General features: G+C 52.3%; 2 protein-coding genes across 3 annotated transcripts in view; one reads left to right on the top strand and one right to left on the bottom strand.

The window, feature by feature from the left end:
- MEAK7 (MTOR associated protein, eak-7 homolog) overlaps positions 1–22,898 on the top strand; it is a 672,801-nt gene that overhangs the window by 478,278 nt on the left and 171,625 nt on the right. The gene's annotated exons all lie outside the window — the stretch shown is intronic.
- Positions 5–14,187, bottom strand: KLHL36 (kelch like family member 36). Of its 2 annotated transcripts, none has more exons than XM_050773625.1 (5): positions 14,033–14,187; positions 11,709–11,787; positions 4,369–5,442; positions 2,397–2,554; positions 5–737 (listed from the first exon to the last, which is right to left on the bottom strand). In XM_050773625.1, the coding sequence occupies exons 2-5, from the start codon at positions 11,769–11,771 to the stop codon at positions 182–184; spliced, it is 1,851 nt and encodes a 616-aa protein (XP_050629582.1). In that variant the 5' UTR covers positions 11,772–11,787; positions 14,033–14,187; the 3' UTR covers positions 5–181. The 2 variants fall into 2 exon arrangements, with proteins under 2 accessions (XP_050629582.1, XP_050629583.1); XM_050773626.1 differs by lacking the exon at positions 14,033–14,187 and adding an exon at positions 13,345–13,556.

The following is a 22,898-nucleotide window of genomic DNA, read 5'->3' as shown; positions in this document are numbered from 1 at the left end:
TATGTAAAGTTACAGAGAGTATTTAATTGGTTACTGTGATATCATAGAAATACCAAGAATCATAAAAGTAAAAAAAGCTGCTAAGTTGTACATAATGTTTCCGGAATACTAAGAAGTTGCTGCTGGTCTACAGAGCCCTGGGATATGATGGTGAGGATGGTCCCAGGAGGCGCAGCTGGGGTCACTGGCCCCGGTCCTGGTGCCTCTTGCCTTTGCCTTTCTTCTTTTTGTCCTCTGGCCTCGGCTCCAGGGCGCAGACACAGGCGGACCCGCCAGCGATGGCCTTGGGCAGGTCGACGCCCCTGCTCCACTTGTCGGCCTCTCGGTCGTACACCTGCACGGTCTTGGAGAAGGCGGTGTTCTCCCAGCTGTAGCCGCCCAGGATGTAGATGCGGCCCTCCCACACCGCCACGCCCGACTCGCTGTTGGCGTGCAGCAGCGGCGCCACGCGGGTCCACTGGTTGCACTGCGGGCTGTAGGCCTCCACGCCCAGCACGTCGAAGCGCTCCATGGACTCAATGTTGTCGTCGCTGCCCCCGATGGAGTAGATGCTGTCGCCCAGGCTGCACATGCTGTGCCAGCCGCGCGCCGTTGTCATGGGCCGCCGCTCCTCCCACACGTCTGTCCGGTGGTCGTAGCACAGCAGGTTCTTGCGGTAGGGGCCGATTTGGTAGTCGTGGCCCCCAGAGATGTACACGAAGTCTTTGTAGATGGTGCCCGCGTGGCCGTACGTGAACCTGCAGGGTCGACGGGCGGAGACAGAGAGCGAGCTCAGGGCTGTGCCAGGCTTACCCTCCCCGAGCCAGGGAACAGCCTGCCGTCTTAGGGAGCCATGAGGATTTAAGAACACAGGCAGTGGGCACCCCACGAACACTCTATAGACAGCAGACGTCATTAGCAAAGAAATGGCGGGCAGGGCGGGGAAGCGGACAGCTTTGCAGTCAGGCCGCCTGGGCCAGAACCCAGCTCCACTCTCTCTGAATCTCCCTTGCCCCATCTGGGAAATGGGAATAATCACAGGACCATCACCCCTTTCACAATGGCTGGAAATGACTAGAGCAATGAGCCAGCAGGCACACACGCACCCAATGAATCGCACATCAAAGAGGAATAACGACATACAGTCCAATTCTAACTGCGCTGGCACTCAGGAAAAGTTTTGCTTAAAACCGTAGAGACAGCAAAATCAGTGGCTGCCAGGGGCTGTGGGGAGAGGGGAGGGACGGATGGACAGGGCGCGCACAGAGGGGGTTTAGGGCAGTGAAATGATTCTGCGTGAGGCTGTAATGGTGGATTCATGTTGCTTTGTGTTCCTCAAAATCCACAGAACTGTGCCAGGAAGTGGGAACCCTGATATAAACCAGGGCCTTTAGTGAATAAGAAAGGATCAATATGGCCAGGTGCAGTGGCTCACGCCTGCAATCCCAGCGCTTTGTGAGGCCTAGGCAGGTGGATCACTTGAGGCCAGGAGTTCGAGACCAGCCTGGCGAACATGGCGAAACCCTGTCTCTGCTAAAAATACAAAAATTAGCTCAGCGTGGTGGCGGGCGCCTGCAGTCCTAGCTACTCAGGAGGCTGAGGCAGGAGAATTGCTTGAGCTCAGGAGGCGGAGACTGCAGTGAGTCGAGACTGTGCCACTGCACTCCAGTCTGGGCGACAGGGAGAGACTCCGTCTTAGAAAAACAAAAACGCGAGCGCTTACCCCGCACACTTCTAACTCTTGGGGACACCTGGATGTATTCCACAGCAAAGACTGGTTCAGAAAGTGCACTGCTGGGGGTGGCAACAGGGAGCTGGTGGAAAAAATGGTGTGCACCTTCTGCTAATCCCCTGGAGATAATAAATGCTCGATACATGCACACCGGAAGGCAGGCGAGACTGAGGAGGGTGAGGCGGCCACCCTGGGGCACTCCCTGCATGCGGGCGCAGGTTTTCCGAGCAGCACCGCATCGGCTCTGCAAACAGTGCTGTGAGGTGGGTACGATTATCGTCTCCCTCTACAGATGAGGAACTAAAGGCTGAGCGGGGTGAAGACCCGTGCTTGCCGCTTAGATCTAGCAGATACCCCCATCTCTTCGAGCTCCTCTTGCCCAAGCTCAGGGAGATCCTCAGGTCAGGCCCTCACCCTCTGAAACTCAGCGACTGCACAGACTCAGCCACGGAGGGATGTCCGTCGTGGCGGCAGAGCTGACCCTTGCCCTAAGTCTGGAACCGGAGCTCGGACTGTGTTCCACCACACCCTCTGCCCCTCACAGTGTACCCACTCTTCCTGACAAGCCAGAAGATTTCGCTCCTGGAATTGGAGGCCGACATGCCCGGAAAGTGAGGCACGTGGACTGAACTATGTCCCATAAAAACATCCCATTTGGAGAGCCTTCCACCAAGCCCCAGATCACCTTGGCAAGCCCGCCACATAGGACCAGGAGTCGGTCTTCGGACTGTACGTCTCTACCGAAGAGAGCGCTCCGTTCTCATTCCGGCCGCCGACGGCCACCAGCATGTCTTCGATGGAAGCAAGGTAGAAATCCACACGGCGCTGGTTCATGGAGGCCACCTGTGGAGGTGAGATACCTGTACCTTCCCTTCCCCGAACCCGGGACAGCATCAACATCTGGCGCTGCGTTTCCCAAATGTGTCTGCGGAACACACAGTCCCGGAGAATGTTTGGGAAAGGGAACTGCACTTGAACAAAGGGGGCTTCTTCAGGTGGGAGCTCTGAGCCCCTGAGGTTTCCCCAAGATGCTCTGAATCCCCAAAAGTGGGATGGAGACGCTCTGAACCCCCACACTTGTCTGGTCATATGGTCAGCCTCGTGGACGGGAACTCTGTGGGTCACGGGTCAGAATTGCTGATCTAGTGGCTTTCTGAAATAAAAATTCATCTTTCCCCTCCCGGCATCAGATCTGTAAAGTTAGTGCTGCTCTGCCACTCTGTGTTAACAGAGCAGGATGTGGCATTCCACAGGAAATTAACCAGAAGAGGCCAGGTGCAGTGGCTCACACCTGTAATTCCGGCACTTTGGGAGGCCGAGGTGGATGGATCACCTGAGGTCACAGAGTTCGAGACCAGCCTGGCCAACAGGGTGAAACCCTGTCTCTACTAAAAATATAAAAATTAGGCAGGCGTGGTGGTAGGTTGTAATTCCAGCTACTAGGTAGGTTGAAGCACCAGAATTGTTTGAACCTGGGAGGCGGAGGTTGCAATGAGCCGACTGTGCCACTGCACTCCAGCCTGGGCAACGGAACAACTCTGTCTCAAAAATAAATAAATAAATAAAAGTAGAAACTTTTTTTTTTTAAACGAATCCAAGCCAAACACACAGGGAGCAAGAACAAGTTCCCGCGGGAGGCGAGGTTCAGGCCGCCGCTGCTGCCAGGCCTCAGGGAGGAGGGTCCAAAGCCAGGGACCCTGTCCAGTGGTGAGACTTCGACCTTGGAGGGCGGTCTCAGATTTCTGAGAGTAAAATCAAAAGGTCAGCTGGAGTCCATTCTGACTGTGTTTTGAGCTAAGAACAGCACTGAGTTGGGCGCGACGCTGAGGTGTGAGAATAAAGGCTGACACGACTGTCCCGGGGGGAGCGGGTGGCTGGAGAGTGCTCCCAGCAGAAAGGAGACACCTTCCCTATGCCAGGGGCTTGCCAATCAACATGAGCTACTGCACTCCCTGTCCCCCATGTATTCCCAGAAGGGGAATCCAAAATGTGGAGAGGACAAGACTCTCAAATATCCTAGCTATGACTTAGCCAGGCTGGGATGAGACCTCAGGTCTGACGTCAAGGCCCACGCTCTTCCCAGAATCAGGCCACAATGCGTGCCCAAGGGCCAGGTGTGAGCCCTGGTGGCCTCCTTAAACTATCTCCCAAAATGCTTCCAGAGGAGCCCCCCAGAGACTCCAGGACCCAGGGACCTTGAACCACGGATCAAACATCTAGACCCATGCTACTGTCCAACAGAGTAGCCACGCCTCGTGTGGCCACACACACTTGCACACCAATCAGGTAAAGTGAAATGAAATTGAAAATTGGCTTCTTCAGTCGCACTGGCCACATTTCAAGCGCTCAGTCGCCACATGTGGCTGTGGCTACCATATGGGGAAGTACAGACACAGACCCTTCCATCTGCACAGAAAGCCCCACCAGGCAGCGCAGCTCTGAACCACGACGGACCCCTCGAAGGGGGTGGGTCAGCTCTCCCTCTCCCTGTCCAGGGTGTAGGCCCACGGTATGCTGCTCGCCACTTTATCGTCACACCTCATTCAGAAGCAGGATAGTGGCTGTCAAGGCCCCAGAGAGGTAAGGAAAGTCAAGGCTAGGTTAAGGAAACCGAGAGAGTCCTCAAGAGAAAAGAAATAATCCGGCTTTAATCTCACCTTGATCCACTGTTTACAGCGGGGGTCATACCTATAAAGAAGATTGGAGGCCGCGTCCCCTCCGTTGTCCCGTGAGAAGCTGCCGCCGGCGATGAAGATGAAGCCCCCCAGCACCGCCACACAGTGGTGGCTCCGCCGGGCGGGCAGCGGCGTCTCTTTGACCCACTGCTCGCTCTTGGCGTCCAGGTAGCAGGTGTCGTCACTGAGCTCCAGACACCGCTCGGAGACCTCGCCGCCCACGAACAGCAGGCGCTCCTGGTTGGTGCGCAGCGCCGTGCGCTTGGTCTGCATGACGGGCTGGGCCGCCAGGTTGTTGTGGTAGCGCACGGCCTCCTCGATGAAGCCCTCGCAGTTGGCCTCCTTGGGCAGCAGCGAGCACACGGCTGGCTTGACGCGGTGCAGCAGGTCGTTCTTGGGGATGAGCGGGAAGTGGATGTTCTCCAGCACCTGGCGGGCGTGGGCCTCGCGCTCGGGCTGCTGCGTCAGCCACTGCAGGGCGGCCTGCAGGAGGTCGTGCTCACACTCCCGCTGCACCTCGCTGCTGCTCAGGTAGACACACAGCTTCTGCATGGAGACGTTCTGCAGGAAGTCGGGCGTGAAGGACAGCGTGCCGAAGTGGTTCAGGATGAAGCCATCGATGAAGGCGTCAAGCCGCTTGAGGCTGTAGATGGAGGCCAGCTCCTGCAGGTACAGGTAGTTGTCCTCGCTCACCTCCTGCTCCAGGTACTCACAGCAGAAGTCTACCACCGTCCAGATCTGCAGAAGGTGGGCCGTCTCCAGGACGTAGTCAATGTTGCCGCCATCCAGCACCAGCTCCCCGCCGTACAGGAAGTCCACCACGGCCTTGAGCCCGATGTAGGAGGCGCCGATCAGCTCCACCTCCTTCTGGAAAGCTTCCCGCATGCCAATGGTGAACATGGAGTTGAAGTAGTCGCTGCACACGGCCAGCAGGTTGCGGTGGGCTGGCACACGCTGCTCATCGGCCACCAGGACAATGTCGCAGAAGAGGCCGCGGAGTCGCTGCTCGTTCAGCCGCTGCAGCACCGTGCTTGAGTGGTCGGCCCAGCGGTATACCTGGCCAGAGAAGACACATGAGAAACGGCACAGCAGCCTGCTCAGCCCTGGTCCAACCCAGTGGGTCCTGACCAGTATTTTCAACAAAATGAAATTGAAGAAAACAGGAAATAAAATGCTGCATCAGAGGGCACTGCAGGAAGTACAGGTGTTTCTTTCTTTCTTTTTCTTTCTTTTTTTTTTTTTTTTTTGAGACGGAGTCTCGCTCTGTCACCCAGGCTGCAGTGCAGTAGTGCAATCTCGGTTCACTGCAAGCTCACTCCGCCTCCTGGGTTCACGCCATTCTCCTGCCTCAGCCTCTTGAGTAGCTGGGACTACAGTCTCCCGCCACCACGCCCCGCTAATTTTTTTGTATTTTTAGTAGAGACGGGGTTTCACTGTGTTAGCCAGGATGGTCTCAATCTCCTGACCTCGTGATCCGCCCGCCTTGACCTCCCAAAGTGCTGGGATTACAGGCGTGAGCCACCGTGCCCGGCTTGGGGTTTGAGACCAGCCTGGCCAACATGGTGAAACCTCGTCCTACTAAAAATACAAAATTTAGCCAGGCATGGTGGCGTGTGCCTGTAATCCCGGCTACTCAGGAAGCTGAGGCAGGAGAATTGCTTGAACCCAGGAGGTGGAGGTTGCAGTGAGCAGAGATCACACCACTACACTCCAGCCTGGGAGACAGAGCAAGAACTCCATCTCAAAAACGAAAAACCAAAAAACAAAACAAACAAACAACAAACCAAAAAACAAACAAACAAACAAACAAACACCCAAAACCAAACAAGACAACAATTCAAGCCAGGCATGGTGGCTCCTGCCTGTGATCTCAACACTTTGTGAGGCTGAGATGGGAGAATCGCTTGAGGCCAGGAAGTTCAAGACCCACCTGGGCAACATAGCGAGATTCCTGTCTTTACAAAATATTTTAAAATGAGCCGGGCATGGTGGCATTTGTCTGTAGACCCAGCTACTCAGGAGGCTGAGGCAGAAGGATCGCTCAAGCCCAGGAGCTTGAGGCTGCAGTGAGTCATGATTGCACCACTGTACTCCAGCCTGGGCAACAAAAACAAATCCTGTCTCTAAATTAATTAATTAATTAATTCAACATAGGGAGAAACAGATAACTGAAAACTATCACATAGATAGATAGCCAGTCTATTCCAGGGTGACTGAGGTAAAGAACTGGCTGGGCACTAAGCCTGAAGACGGGAAATGTGGTGGGAGGAGGAAAATTGACCGAGGGCTATTAGGTATTAGCAACTATGTGGTTCAACTTATTTATTTATTTATTTTTTTGAGATGGGGTCTCACTCTGTTGCCCAGGCTGGAGTGCAGTGGCACGATCACAGCTCACTGCACCCTGGACCTCCTGGGCTCAGGTGATTCCCCCACCTCAGCCTCCTGAATAGCTGGGACTACAGGTGTGTGCCACCACGCCTGGCTAATCAAAAAAATTTTTTGTAGAGACGAGGTCTCACTATGTTGCCCTTGACCTCCTGGGCTCAAGTGATTCTTCTGCCTTAGCCTCCTGAGTAACTAGGACTACAGGCACACACTACCACACCCATCTGATTTTTATAATTTGGAGGGACAGGGTCTCCCTAAGCTGCCCAGGCTCTGAATTCTTAAAAGTTACTTCTTAGCATGTGTCCTACAGCAGTGGGTTTTATTTTTTTTTCCCTTTTGAATCTTCTTTTTGTTGCCATGCATGCATTTGTCATTGAGACACTTTATTTCCCTGTGGTTATTTCCACGTCCAGTCAATTCAAACAGCAACGTCTCCGTCCATGTTACAGGAGCAGGCCACGTTCTCACAACCTGTGGAGGATGCCACACAGATACGACCTGGCATTTCCTTCCGAGTTCAGAGGGCCAGGCTGACCCGCTCTTCCACTCCAGGCTGGCTTTTTGGTTCATAGGTCACATGCATGGAGATCTCTATTTATCGTGGATACTCGCAGAGAGAGCCAGGCTGGCCTATACTGGGCTTTCAAAGTCTTTCTCATTTTTAGAAACAGGGTCTTGCTCTGTTGCCCAGGCTGGCATGCAACAGTAGATCAGAGATCACTGCATCCTAGGCTTGGCCGGGCATGGTGGTCATGCCTGGAATCCCAGCACTTTGGGAGGCTGGGATGGGCGGGTCACCTGAGGTTAGGAGTTCGAGACTAGCCTGACCAACATGGTGAAACCCCGTCTCTACCAAAAATACAAAATTAGCTGAGTGTGGTAGTGGGTGCCTGTCATTCCAGTTACTCGGGAGGCTGAGGCAGAAGAATCGCTTGAATTCCAGAGGCGGAGGTTGCAATGAGCCATTGCACTCCAGCCTGGGCAACAAGAGCAAAACGCTATCTCAAAAACAAAACAAAACAAAACAAAACAAAAAAACTCCTAGTCTCAAGCAATCCCTCCGCTTCAGCCTCCTTGGCAGCTGGGACTACAGGTGTGTGCCGCCACGTCCAGCTATTTTTTACTTTTATTTTTTGTAGAAATGGGATCTCACTACATTGCCCAGGCTGGTCTTGAGCTCCTGAGTTCAAACAATCCTCCTGCCTCAGCCTCCCAATGTGCTGGGATTCCAGGTATAAGCCAGCATGCCAGGTCTCAGCTTCTAATTATGCAGGAATGGTCTGTGCTTCTACAGACACTGACGGAGGCCCCTGTTGGGTACCAGCTGAAGGAAGGAAATTAAAAAGTACTACAGTGGCTGGTGATGAAGTCACAGTACAGGCTTAGTGGCCTGAGAGACGCAAGTGAGGGCATGAGGCGGCTATCTGCCACCCGGGACCCCTGGCTGTCTCCACGCTGGTGAGAGTGCTGACCTACCACGCTTAGATGGAGATACGCACAACCCCAGACTGCAGTGTAAAAAGGGAAAGAGCCCAGAGGGTAGGACTGGCGACAGCCCCAGTTAATGGCTGCGGCGGGGAGCCACCAGCTCCAGTTAGCTGGGGCAGGGGGCAAGAGCAGTGTTATTTCCAAAACTGGGTTTCTGTTCTAAGTGGGCTGGAATGATGCTGCACCCGGGTACAATCAGCTGCAATCTGCTTCTGGTGTTTTAGCACAGCTGCATAGATGACAACTTTCCAAAAACAAAGGCACATGATTTCCTTTATTTTTTTATTTTTATTTTTTTTGGGGGGGGGGATACAGAGACTCCCTCTGTTTCCCAGGCTGGAGTGCAGTGGCTCGATCTCAGCTCACTGCAACCTCCACCTCCCGAGTTCAAACGATTCTCCTGCCTCAGCCTCTCAAGTAGCTAGTATTACAAGCACGTGACACACCCAGCTAATTTAAAATTTTCTTTTAGACAGAGTTTCACTCTTGTTGCCCAGGCTGGAGTGCAATGGTGTGATCTCGGCTCACTGCAACCTCCGCCTCCCAGGTTCAGGCGATTCTCCTGCCTCAGCCTCCTGAGTAGCTAGGACTACCGGCATATACCACCATGCCTGGCTAATTTTGTATTTTTAGCAGAGACAGGGTTTTGCCATTTTGGCCAGGCTGGTCTTTAACTCCTGACCTCAGGTGATCTGCCTGCCTCGGCCTCCCAAAGTGCTGGGATTACGGGCATGAGCCACTGCTCCCAGCATACATATATTTCTTTATTTCAGTAGAGACGGGGTTTCACCATGTTGGCCAGGTTGGTCTCGAACTCCTGACCTCAAGTGATCCACCCACCTCAGCCTCTCAAAGTTCTAGGATTCCAGGCATGAGCCACTGCGCCTGGCCAATGTATCAATTTTAAAGGGACATTGGTAACAAAGTTTCCCCATTTCAGGTAACTTAGAAGCTCCAACCTACAGCATTCTCTGATGATATGAGTCCTGTTCATTTCTCTATTTCCTATTTTAGTGCCTTAATCAAATGCAAGGCCGAGCAGAGGGAGAAACTCAGGTTGTCAGGGGCTTATACCTGGGAGGAGGCAGCAGGTATAGGGTATTAGATGTGGAAAAAGAATTTAGCATTAACATGGAACAACACTTTTTTTTTTGAGACAGGGTCTTGCTCTGTCACTTAGGTTGGAGTACAGTGGTGCGATCATAGCTCACTGCAACCTCTACCTCCTGGGCTCAAGTGAGCCTCCCACCTCAGCCTCCTGAAGAGCTGGGACTACAGGTGTATGCCAACAGGCCCGACTAATTTTTGTATCTTTTGTAGAGATGGGGTTTAGCCATGTTGTCCAAGCTGGTCTCAAACTCCTGAGCTTATGAGATCCTCCTGCCTCGGCCTCCCAAGGTGCTGGGATTCCAGGCGTGAGCCACTGTGCCTGGCTGAGCAACACGTCTTAGGGCAGACAGGTGAACAGTGTGGTCACACAGTGGGAAGACACCAACATGCTGGAATACACAATCTACCACTATAAACTAAAGCAGCAACACGGGTGAGGCTCACAGGCACAATGTTGTGCAAAAGAAACCACACAGGAGTGTACCCAACCTCGGATCCCATTTAGATAAAGTTCTAAAGCAGACAGCGGTGGGGTTGCGACAGTGACTATCTTGAGTGTAACAACTGGGAGGGTTTGGTAGTATTGTTTCTTGCCCAACTGGGTGCTGGTGACATAGGTGTGTTTAATGTCTAGAAATTCATGGGTACACTTTTTAAAAATAAAAAGTTAGAAACAGGCCAGTCATGGTGGCTCACGCCTGTAATCCCAGCACTGCGGGAGGCCGAGGCGGGCAGGTCACGAGGTCAAGAGATCAAGATCATCCTGGCCAACATGGTGAAACCCCATCTCTATTAAAAATACAAAAATTAGCTGGGCGTGGCGGCACGCACCTGTAGTCCCAGCTACTCGGGAAGCTGAGGCAGCAGAATCGCTTGAACCTGGGAGGCAGAGGTTGTAGCGAGCCAAGATCACACCACTGCACTCCAGCCTGGGCAACAGAGCAAGACTCTGTCTCAAAAAAAAAAAAAAAAGAAAAAGAAAAAGAAAAAAAAGAGTTAGAAACATAATCCAGTGATACAGAACCCTAGTCCTAAGAGATTCAGTTCAGAGAAAAACTCAGGGTCCTGGCGTTAGGGGACAAAGATTTCCAGTGCTGTCAAACTTAGAAAGCAGCACTGTCTCCCAGGCCAAGCTCCAAAACAAAGCCCTTTTGAGCAAGCGGCGAGACCGCTCCGGGTTTTCACATTCGATAAAGCTGGGCTTGGCAGGAACCTTCTTGGGGAACTCACGTGAGAATAGGAGGTCATTTCTCAGGAGAACCAACCTCTATTGAAAATGACAGCCAGTTTTTCTTTTAGAATCTGTAGAATCTCCTTTCCCCCTTTGTCTCAACTCTGTGGGCTGCTCCCAGCTCCCTGCATCTAAAGAAGCGTTTCTGTGCCTTTTTCATTATTGCCCCCCAAGAAGGCTTTTAAGATTTTTTTCACTCATAGCCTCCCCAGCAAAATTTTACCATCACAGATGCACTGTATGTCTGCTCATGTACTGTATGTATAATTGTGTCTTATGCACAAAAGGAGTAAAATTCCTCCCACCCTCCCAAGAACCAATTTTCTGCCACTTCAGGCAATATCATACTCAAGAGAATCCATGATCTGAGGTAACCATAAGATTCAACCTCCAAAAGGGACACCTCTAAAGAACTGAGGGCATTACGAATATCTATAACGAGGAGACAGGTTACCAGGAACCTCGAACCAATGGCTCCCCCCATCTTTATCAACAGCAGCTGTGGGGACAGGAGTTTGTGGAAAGTATAGCAGCCGGGTCTGGCTCTTGGATTTTAATGTGGCAGATGGGAACAGGCTACGTATTTCTAATTAGAACTCCCCCAGCAGCCTGGCTCTGGGGAACTCACCCTCACTTGCTCTTGGGTTCCAGGGAATCATGACCAGGGAAGAGGACTCCAGGCCCTTGGGGTACGGGTACACAATGTGTTGCCCTCACCCTAAGATAGAAGGCTGAGTTCTCAATGCACCTATCCTTGGAGTTTTTGAGCCCCAAAGCGGGCATGGGAACCCCAGTTTTCTTCCTGTCCCATCCACCTCCTTGGGTTGATGAATGGGTCAAGTTGTCACAAAGAGAAAGCTCTGGGATGTCACACTGAAAAACGAAGACGTCTGGCCATAGTGTCTCTAACATCCCTCACACTTCCCACTCTCTGATTTTATGACAATTTCCGCTCCTTGCCCATTTCCACCTTTACTTGTCATTAAGGAGATTGACAACACCAATGACAAAAAAATCAGTCTGTGATTAGAAATGAGTGAATCAGAAAAAGGATCACACTTCTTAGGCAATTTGCACAGGTGGTGAGTGAACATTCACAGACCTTGGATGATTCGCTGATCTTGTATGGCCGAGACACTCGCGTCTGCCTGCTTCCCTCCATCATTACAGAGATCTCACCCCTAGGAGAAGAACAGGATTTCTGAGCATGCAGTCATAACTCTAGCTCATTCATTAATTTCAGGCTCTGCTAGCAGATACCAAGGACGACAGTGAAAACAGTCACACGGAGGAAGGAGGGAGGGAGGACCGTGCACTACAAAGAACTCTTTTACACTGAGTTGAGAGCTCATCGGGTTGTTAGAATTGGACAGAACATTTAACTTGCATTCCTTTATCATCTAAAATCTGACATCATGTCATTTAGTTCACTTCCTACAAATAATTACCTTTTGGCTACACCGAAGTTATAATGATAAGTTATAATTTCGGAGCCCAGACTACAGTCCTAGAACCAAACTAAGGGACTTACATGTGCCATCTCATTTAACTCCCACAAAGATTACACTTGGCCAGGCTGATATCGCTTATCCCATTTCACACATGAGGATACTGATCTCATGGTCACAAAGCTAGTAAGTGGCTGAGAATCACACCTGGGTCTGTCCAGCTTCAAAACCTGGATCCATCACCATGACACGATGCTGAATGAGGCCCGGGGTTCGAGAGCATCACACTTTGAAAATATGATACAGGTGAGGATGTGGTACAGTGATGACTACCATGTACACAGTACATTCTAGACACACTGTCCCCAAGTGCTTCTCTGTGGCTTCACTCACTTAGTCCCCATTGCAACCCCATGAGGCCAGCACTGTGACTGGAGGATGCTGACAGCAGTGAGGTGAAATAACCTGCCCCGTGTCACACAGCTGGGAACTGGCAGAATTGGGATTCCAGGTCAGGGAAAAGTCCATGCTCTTAACTCTTAGGCTGCACTGCCTGGCTCTTGGAGGGGGGATCACTGCAGGCAGAGTTAGGCTTTGGTGTGGCGGGAGCGGGGGTGGGGGAGGGTGTGGGGGGGCGGTCAAGTGCTTCAAGGATGGAGGGGAACACAGAGAAGGGACTTGGCCAACTAATATTAGTACAAGTCACACACTGAGACTAAGGTTTTAAAGAGGATTTTTCCCCCTGCTATTTGAGTTCAGGAGAAGAGTTTGTTACCTATTGAACACACTGTCTTTACTAATAAAGAACAATGTGACAAGAAGTCAGCACTGTTCTTAGATAATTGGGGACACAGGGAGGCCACTCCAGTGTTCCCATGGAAGGAATGAATTCGGGCACAGTCCGTCCTGTGCAACTCCCCTAGGGAGAGAAGGGACAACGAGATTCCTCTTGACAAACTAGAAACTTTGTGACAACGACAAGCTGTTCCCATTCCCGGCCCTCCTGACTACCCCTAGGATGCTGGAGAGCACAGAGAGGGAAGAGAAGAAACCCAGCTTTCGGGCAGTGCCCACCGCGGACCCGACTTCATTCCACCTTCACCCTTTGAGACAGGTGCCACCGTCGTTCCCACAGTGAGACCCGGCGCTCGGGTGCCTCGGGGGGGGGCGGTTGCCCAAGGTCACAGAGCAGCAAGCAGCAGGTGCCTCTCTCTCCACCGCCCCAGGCAGCCTGCCCGGGCTCAGCCAGGCCCTCTAACGCTCAACGCTTTCTTTTCTAGGCCAAGATACCTAGAGAGTTCCCGGGGCCGGAGGCTCCCTGCTGTCTCCTGCAAGTGCGTGGGGGTGCGGGCTGACTTCCACGCGTGTTGGATGTCAGCGGCCTCCGACGCTTTTTGGAAGCAGGTGAAGGGTCAAGGCCACCCACACACACAGTGACAATCCCAAGTCACTGGAAAAGGTCTTCCAGTAAACATGGGAACGCAGGCCCCGTCCGGACGGGGGGGCTCCCAGGGAGCCTCCTTCCCAAGCTCCCTCCCGACCTCAGCGTTGGAGAAAGCGACGCTGCTGACACCGGCTCGCCCGCGGGGTCTCCGGGGACGCCGCTGTCGTTCACTCGGACCCCGCAGCCCAGGCGGAACTCAGCGCAACGGCCGCCCAGGCAGGCTCCAGCCGGAGGCGAGGAGGCGGAGGCGGAGTCGGGACCGCCCGGGGCGGGGGCCACTCACCTGCCACGCGCGGGGCGGAACGCACAGGCCGCACCTGTGTCACCTGCGGGGGCGGCGGCCCCTCCCCTGGCCTCTTCCCCCAGTCGCGGCGCCCCACTCGCCCACCCGCCCGCCCCGGGCACCAAGGGGCGCAGGGGGCTCGCGGCTCGCTGGGGCCGGGGACCCTTCCGATCTCCGCCCGCCCCCCGCCCCTGGCGGGCGCGGCTTCCCGGCGGTCTCGGGCTGAAGGGTGGGCGCGCGCGTAGGCCCACCTGGCAGGACGCGCTACGATCGCGGCGGGGACAGCCCCGGCGGCGGGGCCGGGCGGTCGGGGCTGCGGGGCCCGGGTTCAGGAGCCCCCCGGCCGGCCCGCTGCGCAGCCATGGCTCCGCCAGGAAGTGCGAGGCCGAGGGCGGAGGCGGCGCGCGTGGCCAATGGCGGCGGCCGCGGGGAGGCGGGGCCGGGCGGCGCGGGGCGGGGCCTGCGGCCGAGGGCGGGGCGCGGGGGCCGTGGGGTGAGCTCGCGGGGTGGACGCCCTCCTCGTCCGCGCTCCGGGGATCCCCGGTGTCTACCCCACCACGACGCCCGATTCCGTCCCTTCAAGGGCAGGCCGCAGCCCCGCCGCGCGAAATGCGCCCTGGTACCACCCACCGTTACGGACGCAGGGCCACGGCGGGGACGGGACACGCAGGGTCCCGGGCCTCGAGGCACTGACGCGTGCGCTGGGACCTCCTTGCTGGTCCGGAGTCGCCGGGACGGGCACCGCGCCTCTCGCCTCCTTCCGGGCTGAGCTGGAGCGTCCCTGTGGCCACCCTGCGGGGAGGCCTTTGCTGACCACTCTGCTTAAAGTCACATCCCCCCTTTCTCTCCACCCCAACTTCCAACCCCACGCTTCACTTGAGCTCTTATCAGCGTCTAATATTCCAAAGAATGTACTGGTTTATTCGGTTTATTGTCTCTCCTTCCTACCAGAAACCCTCCAGGGCAGGGTTTACTGTCAGTTCTATTCCTGACTGGACCCCCCAGACTGGCACACAGTAGGTGCTCAGTAAATACGTGTGGAATGAATGAACGTAACCTTCATCGATCAATCTATCGTCACACTTCGCTCATGCTACAGCGAGATAACCCTTGAGGATGTAATACTTAGAGAAAGAAGCCCCACACGAAAGACCACACATTGCATGATTCCGTGCATGTGAAATATCCAGAAGAAGCCAATCCATAGAGACAGAAAGTAGATGAGTGGTTGCCAGGGGCGGGGAGTTGCTGGAGTGGGAAATGGCTGCTGAAGGATCAGCAATTTCTTTTGTGTAGTACTCACTATAGCCTCCACCTCCCAGGCTCAAGTGATCCTCCTGCCTCAGTCTCTCATGCAGCTGGGATCACAGGTGCCGGCTGCCACAATCGGCTATTTTTTTTTCTTTGATTTTTATAGAGACAGGGTTTCAGTTTGTTGTCCGAGCTGGTCTTGAACCCCTAGGCGCAAGTGATCCTCCTCCCTCGGTCTCCCAAAGTGCTGGGATGACATGTGTGAGCCAGCACACCCAGCCCACTTACAGGATCTTTGTTTTTTAGTTATTGATTTTATTTATTTATTTTTTGAGACAGAGTCTCTCTATCACCCAGGCTGGAGTGCAATGGCTCAATCTCAGCTCACTGCAATCTCCACTTCCTGGGTTCAAGTGATTCTCCTGCCTCAGCCTCCTGAGTAGCTGGGGTTACAGGCACCCACCACACGCCTGGCTAATTTTTGTAGTTTTAGTAGAGATGGGGTTCATCATGTTGGCCAGGATGGTCTCAAACTCCTGACCTCAGGTGATCTGCCTGCCTCAGCCTCCCAAAGTGCTGGGATTACAGGTGTGAGCCAAGGACCTTTAAATGATGTTCTCACTGGATTGCTGTCCCCCATCTCTCTCTCTCCCCTTTTCTTTAGGGACTGTACACATTCACCCTTCCAAGCCTTACTTGCCCATCTTTGACCCTTCCTGGACCTGTCCCCACCACAGACAAAGCTAATCCTCACTTTGTTCTATCTCTGTTCCCTGACATGTAGATCTCTGTTCTGACATGAATTCATGCACTGCCTCTCATTCATCCAACAGACTTCTCGGGAACACATGCTGTATGGCGGGCACTGTGGTAGGTGCAAGGGATACAAAGAAGAAACTTTCAGGGCTTTTAGGAAGAGAGGGAAACAAGTCAATCAGCGATGGTCCTATCGTGGTGAGTCCTGTGTTGGGGTGATACATGGAGCACCATGAGTTGTACACATTCGTTTTTACAGCTAGAGTTAAAGATTCTCTTGATAGATAGATACAGGTAGATAAACAGATACATGCCCCTGTATATATGGGTATCTATCATATCTCTTTATCTATCTAACAAGAGATTTAGCTGTATTTTAAGAGCCTGTAACTCTTACATAGATAAATAGATACATGCACCTCTATATATGGGTATCTATGTTATCTATCTAACAAGAGATTTCGCTGTAGATATTTTAAGAGCGTATAACTCAGCATTGACATCGGCCTTCCGGGTGTTGTGTTCATTATGAATGAGAAGACGTGCAACCTGGTGTATGGGGGCCAGAGTAAGCGCCCAAGACAAGCTCATCCACACATGACCTTGACATGAAAAGGGTGTGGACTCGGCTAACTTGGCTTCACCCTGCGTTCCCCAACGGTACTTTGTGAATCACCCTCTCACTCTTTTTCTTTCAGTAACGTTTTTGTCCTCCCAAATTATAAAAGTAATGCATACTTTACTTAACTACTCTCAATACAGAGAAGTTCAAACAGCCAAGTGTAGTGGCTCACGCCGGTAATTCCAGCACTTTGGGAGGAAGAAGGATCACTTGAGTTCAGGAGTTCGAGACCATCCTGGGCAACATAGCAAGACCCTCGTCTGTACAAAAAAATTAAAAATTAGCCAGTCATGGCTGCATGCGTCTTTAGTCCCAGCTACTTGGGAGGCTAAGGTGGGAGGATTGCTTGAGCCCACGAGGTCAAGGCTGCAGTGAGCTGTGGTTGTGCCGCTGTACTCCAGCCTGGGTGACGGAGCAAGACCTTGTCTCAGAAACAAAACAAAACAAACACTCATTTCTACATCATTCAAAAAATTGGTTCATATTTTTCTCTTGATATTTTCCTCTTACATCATTTCTTTGCCATAATGAACTAGACAGTGCTCTAAGCCCTCTGCATGTATTAACTCATTTGATACTATCTCTGTACCCTGGGATGTGGATCTCCGTCCTTACATGCATTCATACATTCCCTCCTTCATTCATTCAGCAGACTTTTCAGGAACACCCGCTGTGTGCTCGGCACTGTGGTAGGTGCCAGGGATATTAAGCAGAAACTTTTCAGGGGTTTTAGGAAGAGAGTCAAACAAGTCCATCAGCGATGACCTTATCGTGGTGAGTTAATACCTTGACCTTTAAGGAAGGTATCACTACCTTCCCTGTTTGCAGATGGGGAAGCTGAGTCCCGGAGAAGTTAAATCCCTTGCTCAAGGTCCCAGAACTCGTAAGGAGCAGAGCTAGGCTTTGAACCCAGGGAGTCTGCCTCCAGTGTGTGCAGCCCTAGCCTTGGCCACTGCCCCACAGTACCTGAGTGCACTGATGACAGTAATGTGTGCTCAGTGCAGACAGCTGGAAAACAGGCCCAGAAGAGGAAAGTATCACCCACCTGAGGAGAACAGCTGTTGGCATTTAAGGATAAACCAGCTCAATATTTTTCTCCTGCGTGTATTCCCTGCATGTCTATGCAAATGAGATCCTGTGGTGCACACTCCTTTTTAGCTGACTTTTTCCCCATTTTGCAAATGTCATGAGTTTTTCACATGTCAGTAAGTCCTCATCTATGATACGATGTTTAATGGCTGTGCCTGATCCTTCAGCATGGATTGTGCCCTTGACCTCCCCGCATTGTTGGGCATCCATCTGGCGTCTCTATTATGAATCATGCCATGGTGAACATCCTTGCACACACATCCGTGTGCACATCTCTGACAGTGAAGGGGAAGTGCTGGCTCTGAAGGACTGCATATTTGTAAGACCCCAAACCATGCCTCTCCCCTGAAAGCCTGTCCTAATTGGTGCCCCCAACAGTGGCTCAACACTGTCACTTCTGAGATTCAGGCACCATCCAATGGAGCCAGCCAGCTATATGTTTTGCATGGCCCAGGGCAGAATGAAAATGTGGGCCACCTCTTGTCCCAAAAGCAGGAGAAAAGCTTGTTCCTTTCTTCTGCAGACTCTCTCCCCAACATGGTGCCTTTCTTTCTGTTCCCTCCCTCCTTGTCTCTCTCTCTCTCTCTCTCTCTCTCTCTTTCTTTCTTTCCTGGGCGGAACAATTGCCACTGTCACCAAAGACGATGACTGCAGGCTCAGGTTATCTTCATCCTCAATACCTCTGTCCAGAAACAAATGCCACAGAAGAGTACCCAGTGAAAGAGGCACGCCATCTGGAAGCCCAGAATGTCAAAAACACGGGGCAGGGCCTGGGCAAGTTAGGCCTAGTTTGATCGTAATTCACGTTCAGGCCCTGTGCTAACTGCTCTGCTCCCTCCCCTGTCTAATCCTCACAGTAACCTATGGTCAGTGCTATTGTTCTCCCCACTTTACAGATGAGGAAACTGAGGTTCTGAATGATTAGGTGACTCACCCAATATCACACAGCTGGTAAGCACGTGAACCAGGATGAGAAACTCAGGCTGTCTATGCCAGTGCCCAGTTAACCAGTTCACTAGCACACCGGAAGCCGCCCCCAGGGCGGCAAGCTGACCACGCCTGGGACACAGGAGGTTGCAGTGTTTACTAACAGGCGGGGCGAGGAGCATCTCTGTCTCCCTCTGAAGACCATTTGGAAGGAGGTGTGAGAGCTGTCTCCAGGCTTCCCCAGAGAACAGCTGGGCCTGGAAGGGGCAGTCCAGGTCCCATAATAACTGCTACCTGCTGCTGCAGCAATTTTCCCTGTGGGGGTTTCCATGTCCGAGTCTCCTGGGGAAGGAGGCTGGGAGGACGAGGAGGAGGAGGAGGGCTGATTCTCTAAACGCCCCGTGCTTCTTACCGAAGGTCTGTCCTTGGCCCAGCTTCCCTTCCAAAGGTTGAGTAATCTCAAAAAATTGCAGCCTGGCATGAAAGAGCAGGCCTGCAGGCCAAGCCGGATCATGTCCACACGCGGGATGCTTGGCCCACACGCTCCTGTATGCTTCTGACTGTTAGACCAGAGGACAAGAAGCAACAGATGTCCTCAGATCATCAGACCAGCAAATGCACAGAGCCACGGCGGGCATCTGGGCCCAGTGCTTGGGTGGCCCCTAACATCAGATTAAGGAAAAAAGACCTCCCCTCAGTTGGAACATCCCACTTCCTCCTCCCTCCTCCTCACCAGTATTTTTCTCTCCTCTCTCCCTGGATTGGAGTCCTGACCTGCCTACTCCCCAGCCATGTGAACTGGGCCAGCAACTTAGCTCCTTTGTGCCTCAGTTTCTCCATCTCAAAATGAAGCACTATTCCTCTCTCACGGAGCTGCTGTGAGAATTACATGAATGAATACACGCTGACTCCTTTGATCAGTGCCTGGTACGTAAAGCCCTGCACATTGTAGCTTGTGCTGATGGTGGTGGACACGCTGCTATTTAGAGTGTTCTTTGTCTTGAGCCTTTGATTCCTGTTAAAATAGAAATCATTCAGAAATGAATAGCTTTTCCTAGTCACTTATACCATAGCGTCCATCAGGTTCAGGCACTTTTTAGAGATTGTGTTTTGATTGGAATGAAAGGAAGATAGTAGCCCCCTAGACAGAGTGCTGGAGAAGGAGGGAGGGAAACAGGTAGGAGGCTCCCTGTGCATCAGTTTCACCTGAGCTGACTCTTGTCGTGGGGTCTGTTGGGTCAGACAGAATGGCCACTGAGGTGTCCAGCCAGCTGGCATTGCCCACAGCCTGTTCCTCCGAGGCACGCTGGACCTGACTGCGTGTCTCTCTTTCTGTCAACTGTGGAAATGAAGTGGGCTCAGGGACTTCAAATTTCAAGGTTGCAAAGCTGGCTGGACTCCAGGCTCAGCAGGTAACCCTGTGTGAGCCACGTTTCCTTTGCACCCATCAGATCTCTCATATATAAAACAAGGCAACTCGGATCAAAGCCCTCCCAGCATTGTTGCAGCAGGAAGGGCACACACGCAGCTGCTTGCAGATTCATTCTGGTTACTTGCTGCCACTGTCAGCTACACACACGTCTCTGTATCCTGGAGACTTTTCTGTTTTGCTCTGAGATAGTAAGTTACTTACCACTCTGGGCCTCAGTTTCCTCATCTGCAAAATGAGAGTTAATCTACTTGCCAGCAAATACTGCCTGAGTGTCTGCCATGTGCTAGGAACTATTTTAGGTGCTGACACAGCATTCATCAGTGCAGATTAGAAAATTATGGCCCTCATGGTGCTGACCTTCTAAAGGAGGAATAACAATAGCATTTCTCTCCTAGGGTTAGTTTAAGGATTAAATGAGATAGAGCAGGAAAAGCATTTAACATGGTGCCTAGCATATTCTAAGTGCTTAATAAGCTGCTGATTGCTAGTAATTTGCCCAGCTCCCTTCTCCCGCGGCTCTGCTACTCAGGACGGGGGACAGTTAACATGCATGCCTTCACCGTCCATCCCATGCCCATGGAAGCCATTGCTAGTTGATCACAGCAGCCCCCAAGCTCAGAGATCCCCAGGGGATTCTAGGAGCAGAGCAGCAGGCAGCACTAACAGACACATCCTCTCAGAACTCACAGTCACCCTCTTCACCGTCACCTCCTGTATCACCTTCCCTGACAAGCTGCCTGTCCCACACAACTCTGGAGGCTGGGACCCCTTAGGTCCTGTCTGCAGAGTTCAAGCTAGAAGTCCAGGCCAGGCCTACCTCTTCTTAGGGAAATAGCAAGGGCATGGTCAGTTCCTCATCAGCTGAGCAGATGCCCTCACGTTGACCTGGTGCCAGGAAGTGGCTTCTTGCTCGGCTGCCTCTGGAGTGGATCTGGCTGTGTTCTCACCAGAGCTCCTAAAATCTTGAATCCTGTTCTCTCCTTTATTTAAGAAAAATGGGGGCCAGGCACGGTGGCTCATGCCCATAATCCCAACACTTTGGGAGGCCGAGGTGGGCAGATCACAAGGCCAGGAGTTCAAGACCAGCCTGACCAACATGGTGAAACCCCATCTCTAAAAAAAAAAAAAAAAAAAAAAAAAAAAAATTAGCTGGGCATGGTGGTGCATGCCTGTAATCCCAGCTGCTCGGGAGGTGGAGGTTGCAGTGAGCCGAGATCATGCCACTGCACTCCAGCCTGGGCAACAGAGTGAGACTCTGTCTCAAAAAAAAAAAAAAAAAAAAGACACAAAAGAGAAATGGGGCCCAGCATGGTGTCTCATGCCTGTAATCCCACACTTTGGGAGGCCGCAGCAGGTGGATTGCCTGAGGTCAGGAGTTCGAGACCAGCCTGGCCAACATGGTGAAACTCCGTTTCTACTAAAAATACAAAAATTAGCTGGGCATGGTGGCAGGAGCCCATAATCCCAACTACTTGGGAGACTGAGGCAGTAGAATCGCTTGAGCCTGGGAGGTGGTTGTTGCAGTCAGCCGAGATCACACCATTGCTTTCCAGCCTGGGTGACAAGAGCGAGACTCCATCAGAAAGAAGAAAGAGAGAAAGAGAGGAAGAGAGGAAGGAGGGAGGGAGGAAGAAAGAAAGATGGATTGTTTCTAGGCGAGGCACAGTCCCGGCTGAAAGAGTTAAGTGGAATCCTGGCCCTGTGTCTGAGGTGGGAGAGGCAGGCGCATGAACATGCAATTGCAGTATCGTGAGATACAGGAGGGCAGAGGCTGGCCCTTGGCCATGGGAACCCAAGGGAGGAAGAACTGCAGGGCCCTGGGAACCTGCTTCACACAGGGGGTGCCCACCCTGGACTGCCATCTCCATCTGCAGCCACACCCTTTAACTGCCCATCCGGGACCTTCTCTCCTGCTGCAGGAACTGGCTCAGTAGGGCTCTCTTCTATCTAGATCTTGCATCATTTTGGCGTTTCTGGTTGCATTCATTCAGTCATTTGTTCAGTACAGCATGCTGGAATGACACACGGTGTAAAGACGGTCTGAGATCGACCCTTGCTTCTGCTGCTTGCCAGCTGTGTGACCTTGGGCAAGTTACAAAGCCTCTCTGTGTCTCCCTTTCCTCCTCTGTGAGGTGAGGGTTACAACAGAGCCCACCTTGAGGGTTGCAGGGAGGATTTAGCAAGTTATGACATAGACAGGTCTCAGCACGGTGACTGAGTGCCATAAACAAGTGACGGATACAGGTTTGCTGCTGCTGTCAGTCACGCACACATCTCTGCCTCCTGGAGACTTTTCTGTTTTGCTCTGGGGATGGTAAATTCCACTCACTTAAAAAGAAACACTACACTTTCCTGGCATCCCTGGGATACGGTGAATTTGCTCATGATGTATAAATGTTGAGGAGAGACATTTGAATGGTATTTGAAAGTGTAAGTGGGGGATCACCCTGCAGATGAAGGAGAGAAGGGATCCAGGTGAAGGGAAGAGCATGCGCAAAGGCCTGGAAGAACGAAGCAATATTCTGAGCCCACGAAGAGCCCAGACTGGCTGGACCACGATGTGCTTGCAGGGAACGGCGGGAAATGGGGTGGAAGCAGTAGACCTTGGATTCCATTAGAGCAGAAACCACTCAGCACTGAGTTGGGTGTCTGGATGGGCTGATTAAAGCAGCTATACTTTATTGTATTTTTGTACTAGTCTGCTTTCATGCTGCTGATAAAGACATACCTGAGACTGGGTAATTTATAAAGAAAATGAGGTTTCATAGACTCACAGTTCTCCGTGGCTGGGGAGGCCTCATGATCACAGTGGAAGGAGGAGCAAAGGCACATCTTACATGGTGGCAGGTAAAGAGAGAATGACAGTCAAGCAAAAGGGATTTCCCCTTATAAAAACCATCAGATCTTGCGAGACTTATTCACTACCGTGAGAACAGTATGGGGGAAACTGCCCCCATGATTCAATTATCTCGCGCCCGCTCCCTCCCACAACATGTGGGAATTATGCGAGCTATGATTCAAGATTAGATTTGGGTGGGGA

Source organism: Macaca thibetana, chromosome 20, assembly GCF_024542745.1.
Source record: "Macaca thibetana thibetana isolate TM-01 chromosome 20, ASM2454274v1, whole genome shotgun sequence".
NCBI classification, from domain to species: domain Eukaryota; kingdom Metazoa; phylum Chordata; class Mammalia; order Primates; family Cercopithecidae; genus Macaca; species Macaca thibetana.
This window is presented reverse-complemented; position numbering and strand designations above follow the sequence as displayed.